At 39.2% G+C, this 15,323-nt stretch overlaps 1 protein-coding gene and 1 pseudogene across 1 annotated transcript; one reads left to right on the plus strand and one right to left on the minus strand.

The window, feature by feature from the left end:
* Positions 1-9,902, plus strand: part of LOC130949535 (guanosine deaminase-like) — an 82,257-nt pseudogene extending 72,355 nt beyond the window's left edge.
* A 788-nt stretch (positions 9,903-10,690) lies between these two features.
* Positions 10,691-11,821, minus strand: LOC130949536 (probable transcription factor At5g28040). The gene has a single exon (XM_057878223.1). It carries the CDS (start codon positions 11,819-11,821, stop codon positions 10,691-10,693), a length of 1,131 nt encoding a protein of 376 aa, XP_057734206.1.
* Positions 11,822-15,323: the final 3,502 nt, after the last annotated feature.

Genomic DNA, 15,323 nt, shown 5'->3' on the forward strand with positions numbered 1-15,323 from the left:
ACCTCCTTCATGGCTGGATTTAGCCTCCTTTGTGGTTGGACCACTGGTTTGGCATTATCCTCCAACAGGATCTTGTGCATGCATCTGACTGGGCTAATGCCCTTAAGATCACTTATGGACCACCCAAGAGCTGTCTTGTGTGTTCTTAGCACTTGAACCAGTGCTTCCTCTTCCTGTGGATTCAAAGCAGAGCTTATAATCACTGGAAAAGTTTCACCCCCTCCCAGAAATGCATATTTCAGGGAAGGTGGTAGTGGTTTGAGTTCAGGTTTGGGAGGCTTATCCTCCTCCTGAGGAATTTTCGAAAATTCCTTTGTTTCCTGTGGTTCTTCTTGATCAGGTTGAGCATCCTTGAAGATGTCTTCAAGCTCTGATTCTAGGCTTTTAGTCATATTGATCTCTTCCACCAAAGAGTCAATAATGTCTGCGCCCATGCAGTCATTTGGTGTGTCTGGATGCTGCATAGCTTTCACAGCATTCAACTTGAACTCATCCTCATTGACTCTTAGGGTCACTTCCCCTTTTTGTACATCAATGAGAGTCCGTCCAATTGCTAGGAATGGTCTTCCTAGAATGAGAGTTGCACTCTTGTGCTCCTCCATTTCCAGCACCACAAAGTCAGTTGGAAAGGCAAATGGCCCAACCTTGACAATCATATCCTCTATTATGCCTGATGGATGTTTAATGGAGCCATCAGCAAGTTGGAGGCATATCCTGGTTGGTTTGACTTCTCCAGTCAACCCAAGCTTTCTGATAGTGGATGCAGGTATTAGATTGATGCTTGCTCCAAGATCACATAGGGCTGTCTTGGTGCAAGCGCCTTCTAATGTGCATGGTATCAGAAAGCTTCCAGGATCTTGAAGCTTTTCTGGTAAGCTTTTCAGAATGACTGCACTGCATTCTTCAGTGAGAAACACTTTTTCAGTTTCTCTCCAATCCTTCTTATGACTTAAGATTTCCTTCATGAACTTAGCATAAGAAGGTATTTGCTCAAGTGCCTCTGCAAACGGAATCTTTATTTCAAGAGTCCTTAGATAGTCTGCAAAGCGGGCAAATTGCTTATCATGTTCCGCTTTGCGGAGTTTCTGAGGATAAGGCATCTTGGCTTGATATTCTTCAACCTTAGATGCTGCAGGTTTATTCCTTACAGAAGTGGTTGAAGAAGCCTTTTTAGAGGGATTACTGTCAGCACTCTCAGGTGTCTGATCTTCCCTTGGCATTTGAACGCCAGGAATGGGTGAAGATTGGGCGTTAAACGCCAACTTCTCTCCCTTTTCTGGCGTTTGAACGCTAGAACTGGGCAAGGAATGGGCGTTTAACGCCAACTTTCCTTCCCTTTCTGGAGTTTGAACGCCAATAACATTCCTCTCTGGGCTCTTACTGTCCTCAGAGGGATTTTGAACAGTGGTTTGGTTATCCTCTGTCAATTGTTCCCTGTTTGGCTTTTTGCTCTTTTGAGCAGTGGTATTCAGTGTCTTCCCACTCCTCAGTTGAACTGCTTGACACTCCTCTGTTATCTGTTTAGATATTTGCTGTTTTGCTTGATTCAATTGCAGTTCTATGTTCTTGTTAGCAACTTTAGTTTCATAGAGCATCTCTTTAAATTCTGCTAACTGTTCTGTCATCAGGAGCAATTGTTGATTAAGCTCAATCATCTGTTCTTGAGGATTAGGGTCAGTGACTACTGTCATGACTTCCTCATCTGGAGAGAACTCATTGCTAGAATACAAATATTGGTTTCTAGCAATAGTGTCTATAAGCTCTTGAGCTTCTTCAATTGTCTTCCTCATGTGTATAGATCCACCAGCTGAGTGGTCTAAAGACATCTGAGTTTTTTCTGTAAGCCCATAGTAGAAGATGTCTAACTGTACCCATTCTGAAAACATTTCAGAGGGGCATTTTCTTAGCATACCTCTATACCTCTCCCAGGCATTATAAAGGGATTCATTATCCTCTTGTTTAAAGCCTTGGATGTCCAGCCTTAGCTGTGTCATCCTCTTTGGAGGGTAAAAATGATTCAGGAATTTGTCTGATAACTGTTTCCATGTCTTTATGCTTGCTGTAGGTTGGTTATTCAACCACCTTTTAGCCTGATCTTTTACAGAAAATGGAAACAGTAATAGTCTGTAGACATCCTGATCCACCTCTTTATCATGTACTGTGTCAGCAATTTGTAAGAACTGTGCCAGAAACTCAGTAGGTTCTTCCTGTGGAAGACCGGAATACTGGCAATTTTGCTGCACTATGATAATGAGTTGAGGATTTAGCTCAAAGCTGCTTGCTTTGATGCGAGGTGTACAGATGCTACTGCCATATGCAGCTGTAATGGGGTTAGCATATGATCCCAGAGTCCTTTTGGACTGATCAATCCCACTTAGGTCCATAATGGACAAAAGGGAAATGATAATGATTGCAAACAGATAAATTTTGTTTTTTTTTTTTGAGTTAAACGAAAAAAAAAAATAAAACAAAAGAAAATTAAAATAAAAATTCGAAAATCAAAAAGAAAATAAGATCAAAGCAAATTGAGAACTGAATCAATTAGTTAATTAAAAAGATTTTGAAAATAGCAATTAAAAAGATATGATTGAAAAATTTTTTTATGAAAAAGATTTTATTTTTGAAAAGAGGAAAGAGAAAAACAACAAAATGACACCAAACTTAAACTTTTCAGAAAATCAAATACTAATTTTCGAAAATTTTAAGGGAAAAACACAAAGAGGACACCAAACTTAGAATTTTTACTGATCAAAAAGAGACTAAAGACATGCGAATTCGAAAAATTAAAAGAAAAACAAAAGCATGCAATTGACACCAAACTTAAAATATGAAACTAGACTCAACTAAAAGACTCTAAACCAACAAAAATAAAACAGTCCTAATCTAAGCAACAAGATAAGCCGTCAGTTGTCCAAACTCGAACAATCCCCGGCAACGGCGCCAAAAACTTGGTGCACGAAATTGCAATCACACTTTTGCAATCCCGCACAACTAACCAGCAAGTGCACTGGGTCGTCCAAGTAATACCTTGCGTGAGCAAGGGTCGATCCCACGGAGATTGTCGGCTTGAAGCAAGCTATGGTTATCTTGTAAATCTTAGTCAGGATATCAGAAATTATCAGGATTGATTGTAAAAAGCAAAAGAGCATGAAATGGTTACTTGTTTTGCAGTAATGGAGAATAGGTTGAGGTTTTGGAGATGCTCCATCTTCTGAATCTCTGCTTTCCTACTGTCTTTCTTCATCAAACACGCGAAGCTCCTTCCATGGCAAGCTGTATGTAGGGTTTCACCGTTGTCAGTGGCTACCTCCCATCCTCTCAGTGAAAACGTTCCTATGCTCTGTCACAGCATGGCTAATCATCTGTCGGTTCTCGGTCAGGCCGGAATAGAATCCATTGATTCTTTTGCGTCTGTCACTAACGCCCCGCCTGCTAGGAGTTTGAAGCACGTCACAGTCATTCAATCATTGAATCCTACTCAGAATACCACAGACAAGGTTTAGACCTTCCGGATTCTCTTGAATGCCGCCATCAGTTCTAGCTTATACCACGAAGATTCTGATTAAGGAATCCAAGAGATATCTACTCAATCTAAGGTAGAATGGAGGTGGTTGTCAGGCACACGTTCATAGTTGAGAATATGATGAGTGTCACGGATCATCACATTCATCCGGGTTAAGAACAAGTGATATCTTAGATTGGAAGCAAGCATGATTGAATAAGAAACAGTAGTAATTGCATTAATCCATCAAGACACAGCAGAGCTCCTCACCCCCAACCATGGGGTTTAGAGACTCATGCCGTAAGAAGTACACAAAGAAACGTGTAAAGTGTCATGAGGTACAGATACAATGTCAAAAGATCCTATTAATAGTGAACTAGTAACCTAAGGTTTACAGAAATGAGTAAATGACAGAAAAATCCACTTCCGGGCCCACTTGGTGTGTGCTTGGGCTGAGCATTGAAGCTTTCATGTGTAGAGACCTTTTCTGGAGTTAAACGCCAGCTTTCATGCCAGTTTGGGCGTTTAACTCCAAGTTTTATGCCAGTTCCAGCGTTAAACGCTAGAAATTCTGAGGCTGAATTGCCACGCCGGTTTGGGCCATCAAATCTTGGGCAAAGTATGGACTATTATACATTGCTGGAAATCCCAGGATGTCTACTTTCCAATGCCGTTGAGAGCGCGCCAATTGGGCTTCTGTAGCTCCAGAAAATCCACTTCGAGTGCAGGGAGGTCAGAATCCAACAGCATCTGCAGTCCTTTTCAGTCTCTGAATCAGATTTTTGCTCAGGACCCTCAATTTCAGTCAGAAAATACCTGAAATCACAGAAAAACACACAAACTCATAGTAAAGTCCAGAAAAGTGAATTTTAACTAAAAACTAATGAAAATATACTAAAAACTAACTAAATCATACTAAAAACATACTAAAAACAATGCCAAAAAGCGTATAAATTATCCGCTCATCACACAACCATCAAAGAAACTCTTTCAAAACCACCAATTTTACAAAACCCCCTTCAAAACCACCAATTTTACGAACCCCTTTCAAGGGGAACCATTATTCTTATATTTATCTATGACTAACTGGGCTGTAAGCTCCACTCTTATTGCAGAAAGGCAAAAGCAGTAGTTGCCGATCTTTTTCATTAGCAAAACACTACAAAATGCTAAAATTCACTATCCGAGCATTGAGAAGCTGGCTTTAGCTCTCGTCTTCTTAGCCAGAAGACTACGGCCATATTTCCAGAGTCATGTCATCCATGTTCGGACAGATCAACCTTTGCGGCAAGTCCTCCAGAAACCAGAACTGGCTGGCCAACTAGTAAAATAGTCGGTAGAACTTTCGGAATTTGATATCAGATACCATGGCCGATCATCTATCAAGTCCCAGTTCTTGGCTAACTTCATCACCGAATTAACAGTACTAGAAACAGCCGAAGATTACGTCAAATGGTCTTTATACGTCGACGGGTCTTCCAACCCACAAGGATGTGGAGAAGGAATCATACTTGACGATAGCTACAGTAATGTCATCGAACATTCTCTCCACTTTTATTTTAAAGCAAGTAACAATCAAAGTGAGTACAAAGCCCTTATTGCCGGCCTTAGACTCGCTGCCGACCTAAACATCACCGAACTCAAGGTATACCGCGATTTCTTACTCATCGTGCAGCAGGTAAACAACCTATACCAGGTGAAAGACCCTTTGCTATCTAAATACCTTGAAATTGTCCAAAATTTACTTTCAAAATTTTCTAAATACGACATACAACATATACCTTGGGAGAGTAATGGCCAAGCTGATATCCTGTTTAAACTCACCAGTATTCAACCAAACGGGACATCTCTTTATCAATCAACATTACTTAAACCAAGCATTAAACTCACAGAAATTTTAAGTGTTACACAGGATATTGATTGGAGAACACCTTACATAACTTATCTCAGAACTGGAGCATTGCCAGACAATATTGAAAATCTCTGGCATTTTTGCCGACAAGCTTCATTTTTTACAATATATGACAACTGCCTTTACAAACGAGGCTTCGCTCGTCCTCTACTCAAATGCCTTAACATGTCTGAAGCCAATATTGCATTATCTAAAGCACACGAAGGAATCTGTGGTACACACCTCGGTGCCCGAAGCCTCTGTTCAAAGATCCTACGTGTTGGCTTCTATTGGCCAACATTACAAAAAGACTGCAAAACAAAGGTCAGAAACTGTGATAAATGCCAAAGACACAGCCCGATAACACACTTGCTAGCCAAATTATTGCATAACTCCGAGGTAACTTGGCCCTTCAACCAATGGGGTCTAGATATCCTCGGCCTTTTTCCGACAGCAGCAAGGCAGGTAAAATTCCTGGTTGTAGGAATTGATTATTTTTCAGAATGGATAGAGGCCCAGCCTCTAGCCAAGATTACCTCACAACACATGTTTTTTTTTGTATGGAAATATATTATTTTTCGATTTGGCATACCTCGGTACATTATCACAGATAATGGTCGCCAGTTTGCCGATCATAAGTTCACATCCTTTTTGCAGGATTTGAAAATCAAACAATATTTTTCATCAGTAGAGCACCCGCAGACAAACGGGTTAGCAGAGGCTGCAAATAAATTAATACTCCATGCTCTAAGAAAGAAACTGGACGATGCAAAAGGCCTTTGGGCCGAGCTTATACCAGAAATCATATCGGAGTATAATACCACGGTTCATTCAACGACAGAAGAAACACCATTTCGCCTAGTATATGGCTTCGGCGCTATGATACAAGTGGAGATCTCCCAAGCCTCATTGCAAACTCAATTGGCTGACCATACAACAGCACACACAGCTCGGCAATCCGACCTAGACCTCGTCGAAGAAATCAGATTCTCAGCAGTAATCATACACCGAGCTATGCAACAACATATAGCTAGGCGCTATAATAAAAAACTACACCCAAGGTCCTTTCAAGTGAACGACTTGGTGCTAAGAAGAACAGAACAAGCTAGAAAGCTAGGAAACCATTGCAAGCTAGCAGCTAATTGGGAAGGTTCTTTTCGGATAATAGAAGTTATCGGCAACAGAGCATACCGATTACAAACCCTACATGGTAACACTTTACCTAATACTTGGAATGTATCATTTTTAAAGTTATATTACAATTAAAAGTCAGGGACAGGCGAGTACCCTTTTTCCTACTACCAAGATTTTTCCCAAAAAGGGTTTTGCTTGGAAAGGTTTTAACGAGGCTTGCCTACTTGCACCTTTAAGATCAAAGGTTTTCCAATGTATATAAGTTTTTTAACTCATCAGCTTATATTTTTACATCAAAGAATCTTTCTTGTCTACGAATTCATAATGTTTTCCTGCCGATCTTTTTTCAAAGCCGACCATTCGGCCTTTATCATTATACCAATCTTTCTTACGATCCCATTATTCGGAATCTACCAGTCAAACAAATAGCCAATCTACAATCCCGATGCCATTACTCAAACTTAACGAAAAACAAATAGCCAATCAGTATTCCGAATCCGATTACTCGGAATTTACCGAACAGCCAATCAATAATCCGAATCCAATTACTCGGACTTTACCAAAAATAGATAACCGAATCCGATTACCCGGACTTTGCCGATCAAACCAATAGCCAATCTTTACTCCGATCCTACTGGTCAAATAGAAAGTTGACACCTATTCCGACTACTCAGAAGGGGCCTAAACACTTGCCCCGCACATCACATCGGATAACACGAATTTATCCAATATAGTCAACCACATCAGAACAATCTGCTCATCTTTATCTTTTTCATATATAATTAACCAACATTATACGCAAACATGTTTCTATTTTGCAAAACAGAATGCAAATCATTAAACAATTCAAACTAGTCAACTAAGATTCAGAAGGCATATGCCAATCAAAAAGCCAACAAGATCAAATGCCCAAAGAAGAGCAAAAACAGTCCATAAAACATTAACAAATTTTTTTTTTATCAAAAATAATCTATCCCAGATTATCATCACCTTGCTCAGCATCACCGTCATCTTCCACCAAAATCCCATCCTACACTATCTTCCCTGGATCCATTTGTGAAAAATCCACCTCGGGAGCTAAGAATTTTGCCTGAAGGGAAGCCCTCTCAAATCCTTCAATGAAGGAATCAAGAATTTCTCCTTGCTTGTTTTTCTCTGCCTCCTTCAATTGAGCAATGACCTCAATCATACGAGTACTCAGAGCAGACAAATCAGATTCTTTCTTTTTTAAATCCTCAACATCCTTGGCATAGTTATCTTTTACCTTTTTCAAATGCTTTTCAACATCAGCAAACTTCACCTCAAGTTCTGAAATTTTAGCACTCTTTAAAGCCAACTCCTCCCTCAAACTCGGATCATTTTTTTTCTCAACAACCTTTCGATGTATCTTTTCAGGCTACACCATAAACTCTCCGGCCGAAGCCCCGCCACCTGCAACATAAACACTATCACATGTGTATTCCAAAAAGAGGTAAATTAAAAGCAACACTCACAAAATAAAATTACCTGCACATACTGGTCAATAGCAACATCACCAACCTCATCGACCAGATTCATATTCGTCGATGATTGACGACACTCATCAGCAACAACCATGTATGGTTAATCCCTCCCCCATAAAGACGAAGAATCAGTTTGATCAGTGATACCGTGTAACCTCTTTTGATTGTCAAAAAACTTATGAACTTTTTCAATCAGCACCTCATCTCTTTCATCATCAGAAACGTCAAACAAGTCCACCACGTCACCTTTTCTCTTCATCAGAACAACCTTTCTCCTCCTCGGCTTTGGCTGATCAACCTCACCAGTGCCGACAACCTTCTCAACTTTCGACGTCGAACCTTCCTTATCTAGATTCATACTCTTCACACGTGCCCTCAGGTTCGCCGCGGATACGCTAAGATACTTTCCACTTGAAAACAGACGAAAACCGATTATTCAGCCTCATATTTCAAATCTTAGTAACAAAATAATATTCCAACAAGCTCACCTAAATAATCTACCACAGCCTGCTTATTTTCCTCCCACTACAACAAATCGAACACCGAGATCAAATCCTTCCGATCAATCACATTTACCAGAAATTCAATAATACACTCATCTCTAGGTTTAATGAACTCTGGATCGAGTATATTATTATCCTCTGAACACCACCAAATCGGGAATCTCTCCCCTAAATGCTCATCCACTCTCCAATCCCATCAGTTACATCGATTCAAGAGACATTGGAAACATGCACCACCATCAAACGTGCAATTAATTACTTTCTCTATCCTAGTCATCTCACTTTTTAACATTAATAATGGTTTAATAAAGCAAATTGAACTGGGGGCTCCAACACCAAACCAACCGCCGACTTATCCATTAGCCGAATTATGAATCACCAAAAGCTCAACCTGCTTCATTAAACACATTCTCAGGCCAAACTTGGGGCTATGATCCGACCGTTACAAAACTATGATAACACGGCATTATGTGTCATAACTCGGCAAAACATGCTATAAGCTCGGCGTTACGCACAGACTCAACGGACCATGTACTAGAATCAAAACGTCTGAACTCATTAAGACCTGTTTATTGCTCTTTAACAACCGACGATAATACAGAAATGTAACCGATCTTCTCCACTTCACATATAAAGGTACGTCGTTCTATTCTAAAGGGACACACTGAATTCTCAATACTAACTTAAGTTTCGGAGTGCCTTTGCAGGTACACTCCCCCTTGTTTCTTACTCGCGCTCTGCACGATTTGACATCTTCCCAGGAGTGAAGCTCGAACTTTCTCAAGGCTTATAGATCGGCATCGAAGATAACAACTCGACGCCGACTCCCAGAAGCCGAGCTGAATTTCGCAAACTTCATTTGATTCTCTTAATGCTTCTATACATTGCTTAGTTTATATGTGAGCACTACATTGAGTTAGTCTAATATCTTTATTTATTTTTATTTACTTTTTCTATTAACTTATTGAGGATGTATCATTTGGGAACTCACATTATGATCTGTAGGCATGTCAAAAACTAAATCAAAATTATCTTGCTGAGTGTGAAATCTATGCTTCTTGTGAACCTTGTCTAATGTGCCTTGGTGCAATTCAACTTTAAAAAATTAAGGTGGACCTTCCTCTCCCTCGTTTCTTATTGTATCTCCCTTTATATTGGGTTAACATTATATATTTGTCATATTGGTTTCTAAGCAGAGATTGGTTTACGGAGCAAAAGCAGAGGCAGCACTAGCAATCGGATTCGATCCCTCCATTGCCGATGCGCCGAACCAGAAGTCCGAATTGGAGATTAAGAAGGCGGATGGTGCTGTCGCTGTGATGGCAGAACAAGTGTTTGAGAACGCAAAGGGAAAGTTCCTTATGTCCTGATGATTGATTACTTTATTATTTTCAAAACTGAATGCAAATAATGTAATAAAATTTTCATCCTCATCATGTGCTGTTCTTCAGGTTATATTCTTGAAACAAAAGATGACTGCAGATGCATTTAGTTTATGACTTGTGGGAAAAGCAATTCCAAGCCAGAATTTTAGTTACCAAACTCTAAACTCACTCTCTTTTTTTCTGCATTAAAAAAGTTATAATCTTTTCTTTCTTTCTTTTTTCTCCAGAATTTACCAACTAAAATTTGTTGGGCCTAGACAACTTAAGTAAGTTGTTAAAATAATATTTATCTGACAAAATCCGAATAAAAAATTTCATGAATGAATTTGTTGTATCTTCTCCTTTTTAAATTTTTATCCCAACCAAACATACCCTAATCGAAACTACAAATGTAAAACTTATTATGAAGAAGCATGGAGCTTCCATTTTCATAAATTTAGATTACATATCTACTACAAAATATGTCAGAATTGCTAGAACTAAGTGTCTTCTATTTCATTCTTCTACTTATTGCAACACATGCACATACATACAGTAAACTATAGTTACATGAATTCACTAATTAGGTAGCATATCGTGTGCGTGATGCACACCGTCTGCCGACCAAAATGTCATATGTATATTTTTCATAGAAAATATTTTACATATGGCATTCAGCATACCTGTTTTCATACCATAACGTATTATGTTCCATGTAATTATGCATTGAACAAACCACAAAGTAGCTTTTAATGTACATTCAAGGAAGTGGAAAGAAATCAAAACTCCCATAGTCAATTCCTTGAACCTGACCTAAGCTCTTCTAATTTAGCCTTGATCTGATCCTGTAACAACTCTAACCGATTCAAATACACTTCGAGCTCTGAAATCCTCTGCTTCCTCCATTGCTCATCACCCTCATCTCCAAGGGAAGGGGAAAACTCTACCGGCTTCGGTCCTCCTTCATCATCCAACAATTCCTTTATCAATGGTGAGAAACAAGACCTCATGGTTTCCTCAATGAAGCTCTGGATCTGCATGTCAGCAGCCGTTGCTGTCTCGTCGCGATTTTTGCTTAGTCGCGGCCGCTTCGGCGCCCTTTTCTCAATCTCATCACAACTCACAACCTTTTCAACTTTCAGCTTAACCTTGCCATGATCATCATCAACCCCACCACCATCCATATACAATGCTTCTTCTTCTTCTTCTTGTTCTAATTGGTCAGTATCAATGTCTTTGCCCCAAATCTTGTGCGAAATCTCGAAAATCGTCTCGTCCTGAGGGTTTCTGAAGGACACTTTTCCCAAATTGCCCTTATCCAGAGTCACCTTGTGTTTCCTTTTTAGCCTCCTCAGTTTCTCAACAAGCTGGTTCTTGTTGAAATCCACGTTTAGCTTGTGGCACACGTCACCGTAGAACAAAGCTACGTCGTTTTGGAGGGACTTTCTTACGCCTTTGTTTCGTCTAACGCATTCAAGGTACCCTCTCAATAGTTCTATCTCGTCCTGCTTTGTCCAAAGCCTCTGGTATTGCCTAATCATGCCTGCGTAGTTCGTGGCACGCTGCCGTTTCGACTGTGTCATGATGGTGGTGGCTGCGGCTGTGGTTGTGACGGGGATTCTATCATCAGCAGCGGTAAAGGCCACCGTGACGGCGGGGCTCGGGGAGGGTTCGGTGGCGGGAACGGCAAGAGCAACGGGAATTGCGTCGTCCCCGTCGCATGAACTAAGAAAATGCTCATCATTTTCGTCCCCGTTTGTTTGGTGATTGTTGTCGTTTTGGTCGTTGACAATGTCGTTTTCAGGGTCTGGTTGGTCGGTTGAAGTGTCGCCTATGTCAATGCTTTGTTCTTGTTCATCAGAAGATGAAGAGGAAGAGGAGGAGGTGGTGGAAGACAAGAGCCACGAAACAAACGGGGAAAGCATTGCTTTTTTGACGTAGGAAACAAAAAACTATGCAATGTTATCATGTTTGAGAGTATATTCAAACCAACCGTTGTTTGTTGATGGCTGTTAATGTATTTACTATGAATAGTTTTCTAATCAATCTCTTTCTGGTATATCCATAATTTTAGTAGAAGTAGATGACTTTTAAACTCGTCACTACTTATCAGCAATGCTAAATAGCTATAATGTTGTTATCCGATATTTTTGAATTCGGCTGATAAGATCCACTAACTCATGCCACACCGTTCTGGAATTTGTATTAGCCATAATCACTTTTGGGAAGAACTCTGCCTCTTCACAAGACTTCACTTAGATGAGACTGAATCAACTTCGGTGATTTCTAGCCAATCTCTTTATAAATAAGGGGTTAGGTATTTTTTATGACTTATTCAATTATTATTAGAAAAATTAATTCGTGCTATCATAATTAATGCGAATCACATTTTAATCTTAGATAATTGAATCAAATTATAAAATTATAGTGAATTTATTTTGCAAATTTCAATAGCTTTTAAAAAAATTAGGATTTTATAATTTTTTCAATTTCTTAATGAATTAAGTCTTCTTAACGTGTTCTAACCCGAGAAGTAAAGTAATAAAACAAATAAAATTAAATTAAAAGCTAAAAATAAAACTTAAAAAAATTAAAACAAAATAAAATCGAAGATTAAAACGAAGAACATAAACAAAAAAACTAGGGGTGGATGATACGGAACTAGAAGCAATGGAATTAACAAATATATGAAAGGAAACAATGGTATAGTATTTGTCTGTATTGAGTAAAAAAAAAAAGAAATGATAGACTTTCAGCCAAGTACAATTAGCGCATCACCTATATTAGGAATAATATACCAGTATAAGACCAAGAATTGAAGAAGAAGGAGTTTGAGAATAAGAGAAAAAGAGGGTCAGAGGGATGCGACTCACAGTGCATCAAGATGATCTCCGCTAATTCTCCTTCAGCTATTTCATACCTCTCCTCTTTCGTGCAAGTTAATTAGAGTTCTTATTTTGTAAATTTTCTTTTTGTTAAGCCCTTTTTCAATTGTACTCGTTCTTTAGCTTGTATTATTACCACCTCCATTGAAAGTAACCTTGTCCTCAAAGTTAAAAGCGGGGTAGTAATCTTTCATATGTCCTTATAGAGTTCTTAAATAGCCTCCTCACTAGATGAATTCTACCAATAAATCAGAATTTTCTCAGTCCACTTGCCATCCCTTTTAATCATGAGGTGTCCTAAAATCGCATGTGGTTGTAGTTGGCACCCTCTCTCGTCAAACAGCAGTGGTGATGGAATGGTTGATGGACTGGAGACCCCTGCATACTTCTTCAGCAGAGAGATATAGAAGACCAGGTGAATTCTAGCTGAGTTAGGTAGTTCCAACCTGTGTGCTACCTTCCCGACCCGAGCAATTATTGAAAAAGGCTCAAAATAACTCATGGACAATTTCTGATGCTTTCTCAGTGCCACAGAACACTGCTGATAAGGCTATAATTTCACATAAACAAAATCTCCAACACTTAACTCTAACTCTCTTCATTTGCTATCTGCCTAAGCTTTCATTCTCGCTTGTGCCTTGTATAAATTTTGTTTTAAGGTCGTCAACACCACACCCCTTAACTGTATTGCTCCTGCAACACTGGAGGGTCATTCAGGTGTGGGTCATAATGTAGTAGGGGTGGAGGATATTTTCCAAATACTTCCTTATAAGGCATCATACCGATAGCTGAGCGAAAGGATGTGTTATAACTATAAGCCACTCATGGAAAAAGATTATACCATGCCTTAGGATTTTCCTGAGTATAGCACTGCAAATATATCTCAAGACACCTATTTAGTACCTCCATCTGGCCATTGGATTCTGGGTGATATGCCGAACTTCGGGCCAATAGTATACCTTACTGCTTGCAGCATTGCTCCCAAAATCTGCTTGTGAAGACCTTGCCAGAGTCTAAAACAATTGATTGAGGCATGCCATGGACGCTAACCACATTCCTTACAAAGACCTTTGCAATTTTGGGAGCGATGAAATCTTTTGGGAGGGAAAAGAAATGTGTGAATTTAGACAAACGGTCCACTACCACCAGGATTACAAAACAACCATGTGCCACGGGCAAACCAGGGATAAAATTCATCAAAAAATCCTGCCAAATCTGCGATAGAATGGGAAGAGGTTCTAACAAGGCAGCAGGTGGTTGCATGTTATACTTAGCTTGCTGGCAAATGGAGTAAATTCGAACGTAGTCTTTAACTGATTTAGCCTTGTCTTTCCAATAAAATTGGGTGATGAGTTCATATTTTTTGATATATTTTGGCATTGATTTGAATGGATTCCATCACATGAACTCACACTTAAGCACCAAAATAGCATACTTTTGTGTTTTGTCCCTAATTTGATCCTAAACGTAAAAACATGCAATTTTGTACTTGAAATGAGCAATTTAATTCCACTTTTATTCCATTTGATGCCGTGACATGTTTGTTGAGTGATTTCAGGCCTTAGAGACAAGAATGGAAAGGCAAAAGTGGAAGAAAGTATGTACAAAGGACAAAACATGAAGAAAACATGGAAAAGCACACACAGCGAAGTGTGTGTGTGCACAAAGATGCGTACGTGCGCACAAGAAAGAATTTCCATGTGTGCGTGCGTACGCACCTGCGTACGCACAGGTCCTTGCACGTGGTTGCATTAATGAAACACGTGCTTGGCGAATTCTGAGGCCTCTTGGCCCATTTTGGGAAGCTCCAAGGCTGAATTGAAGTGCTATATGAAGGGGAATTCAACACACATGAAGGCATGAGGTTTTAGCACATTTTAGTTTTAGTTTTTACAAGTTTTTCATAGTAATTAAGAGTAGGAGTAGGAGTAGTGTAACATTGCTCTCTTAGGGTTTCATTTCCATTTCCATTGTATCATTTTATAGAAAGTTTTGATCTTTGATTTTGCTTCTTTAATTGTAAGTACTCTAAACTTCCTTTTAATTAAAGCGCTTTCATTTCCTTTGGTTCAAGTTACTTTGTTCATATTTGTAATTTTGTGTTTCTTGAAGTTTTGATAAATGAATTTTATGTTTCATGCTTCCTTTATGTTTGATTGCTTGTTTATATTTGGTTTTGTTGATAGTTGGTTATAGTTTTCTAATTTTCCTTGCAATTTTCTATGTTTTACTTTTATACACACAAGGTGTTTGTGAAAATGCCAACTTTAGATTTTGAGTAGATTTTCCCACCTTGGCTTGTGGGTTGAGTTCCTAGGATACTAGAGTCATAATGTCCGACATTTAGTAGTAATTCTTGGGGAGTTAGTTGACTCTTGTTTCCATTAAAGCTAGCCTTTTATCAACTAGTTTGGTAAGTTGACTAGGATTTATGGATTAAGGTCAATTATGCTTGCTTGACTTACTCCTCGATGTTGGGGGTTAACTAAGCGAGATTAACTCATGATAATTACCATAGTTGTGGTTATGGCAATGATAGGAT

This window comes from Arachis stenosperma, chromosome 9 (genome assembly GCF_014773155.1).
Source record: "Arachis stenosperma cultivar V10309 chromosome 9, arast.V10309.gnm1.PFL2, whole genome shotgun sequence".
Classification (NCBI taxonomy): Eukaryota; Viridiplantae; Streptophyta; class Magnoliopsida; order Fabales; family Fabaceae; genus Arachis; species Arachis stenosperma.

Bases quoted from the DNA above. Each gene is read 5' to 3' on its own strand.
- LOC130949536 (XM_057878223.1), bottom strand. From the start codon at position 11,821: ATGCTTTCCCCGTTTGTTTCGTGGCTCTTGTCTTCCACCACCTCCTCC.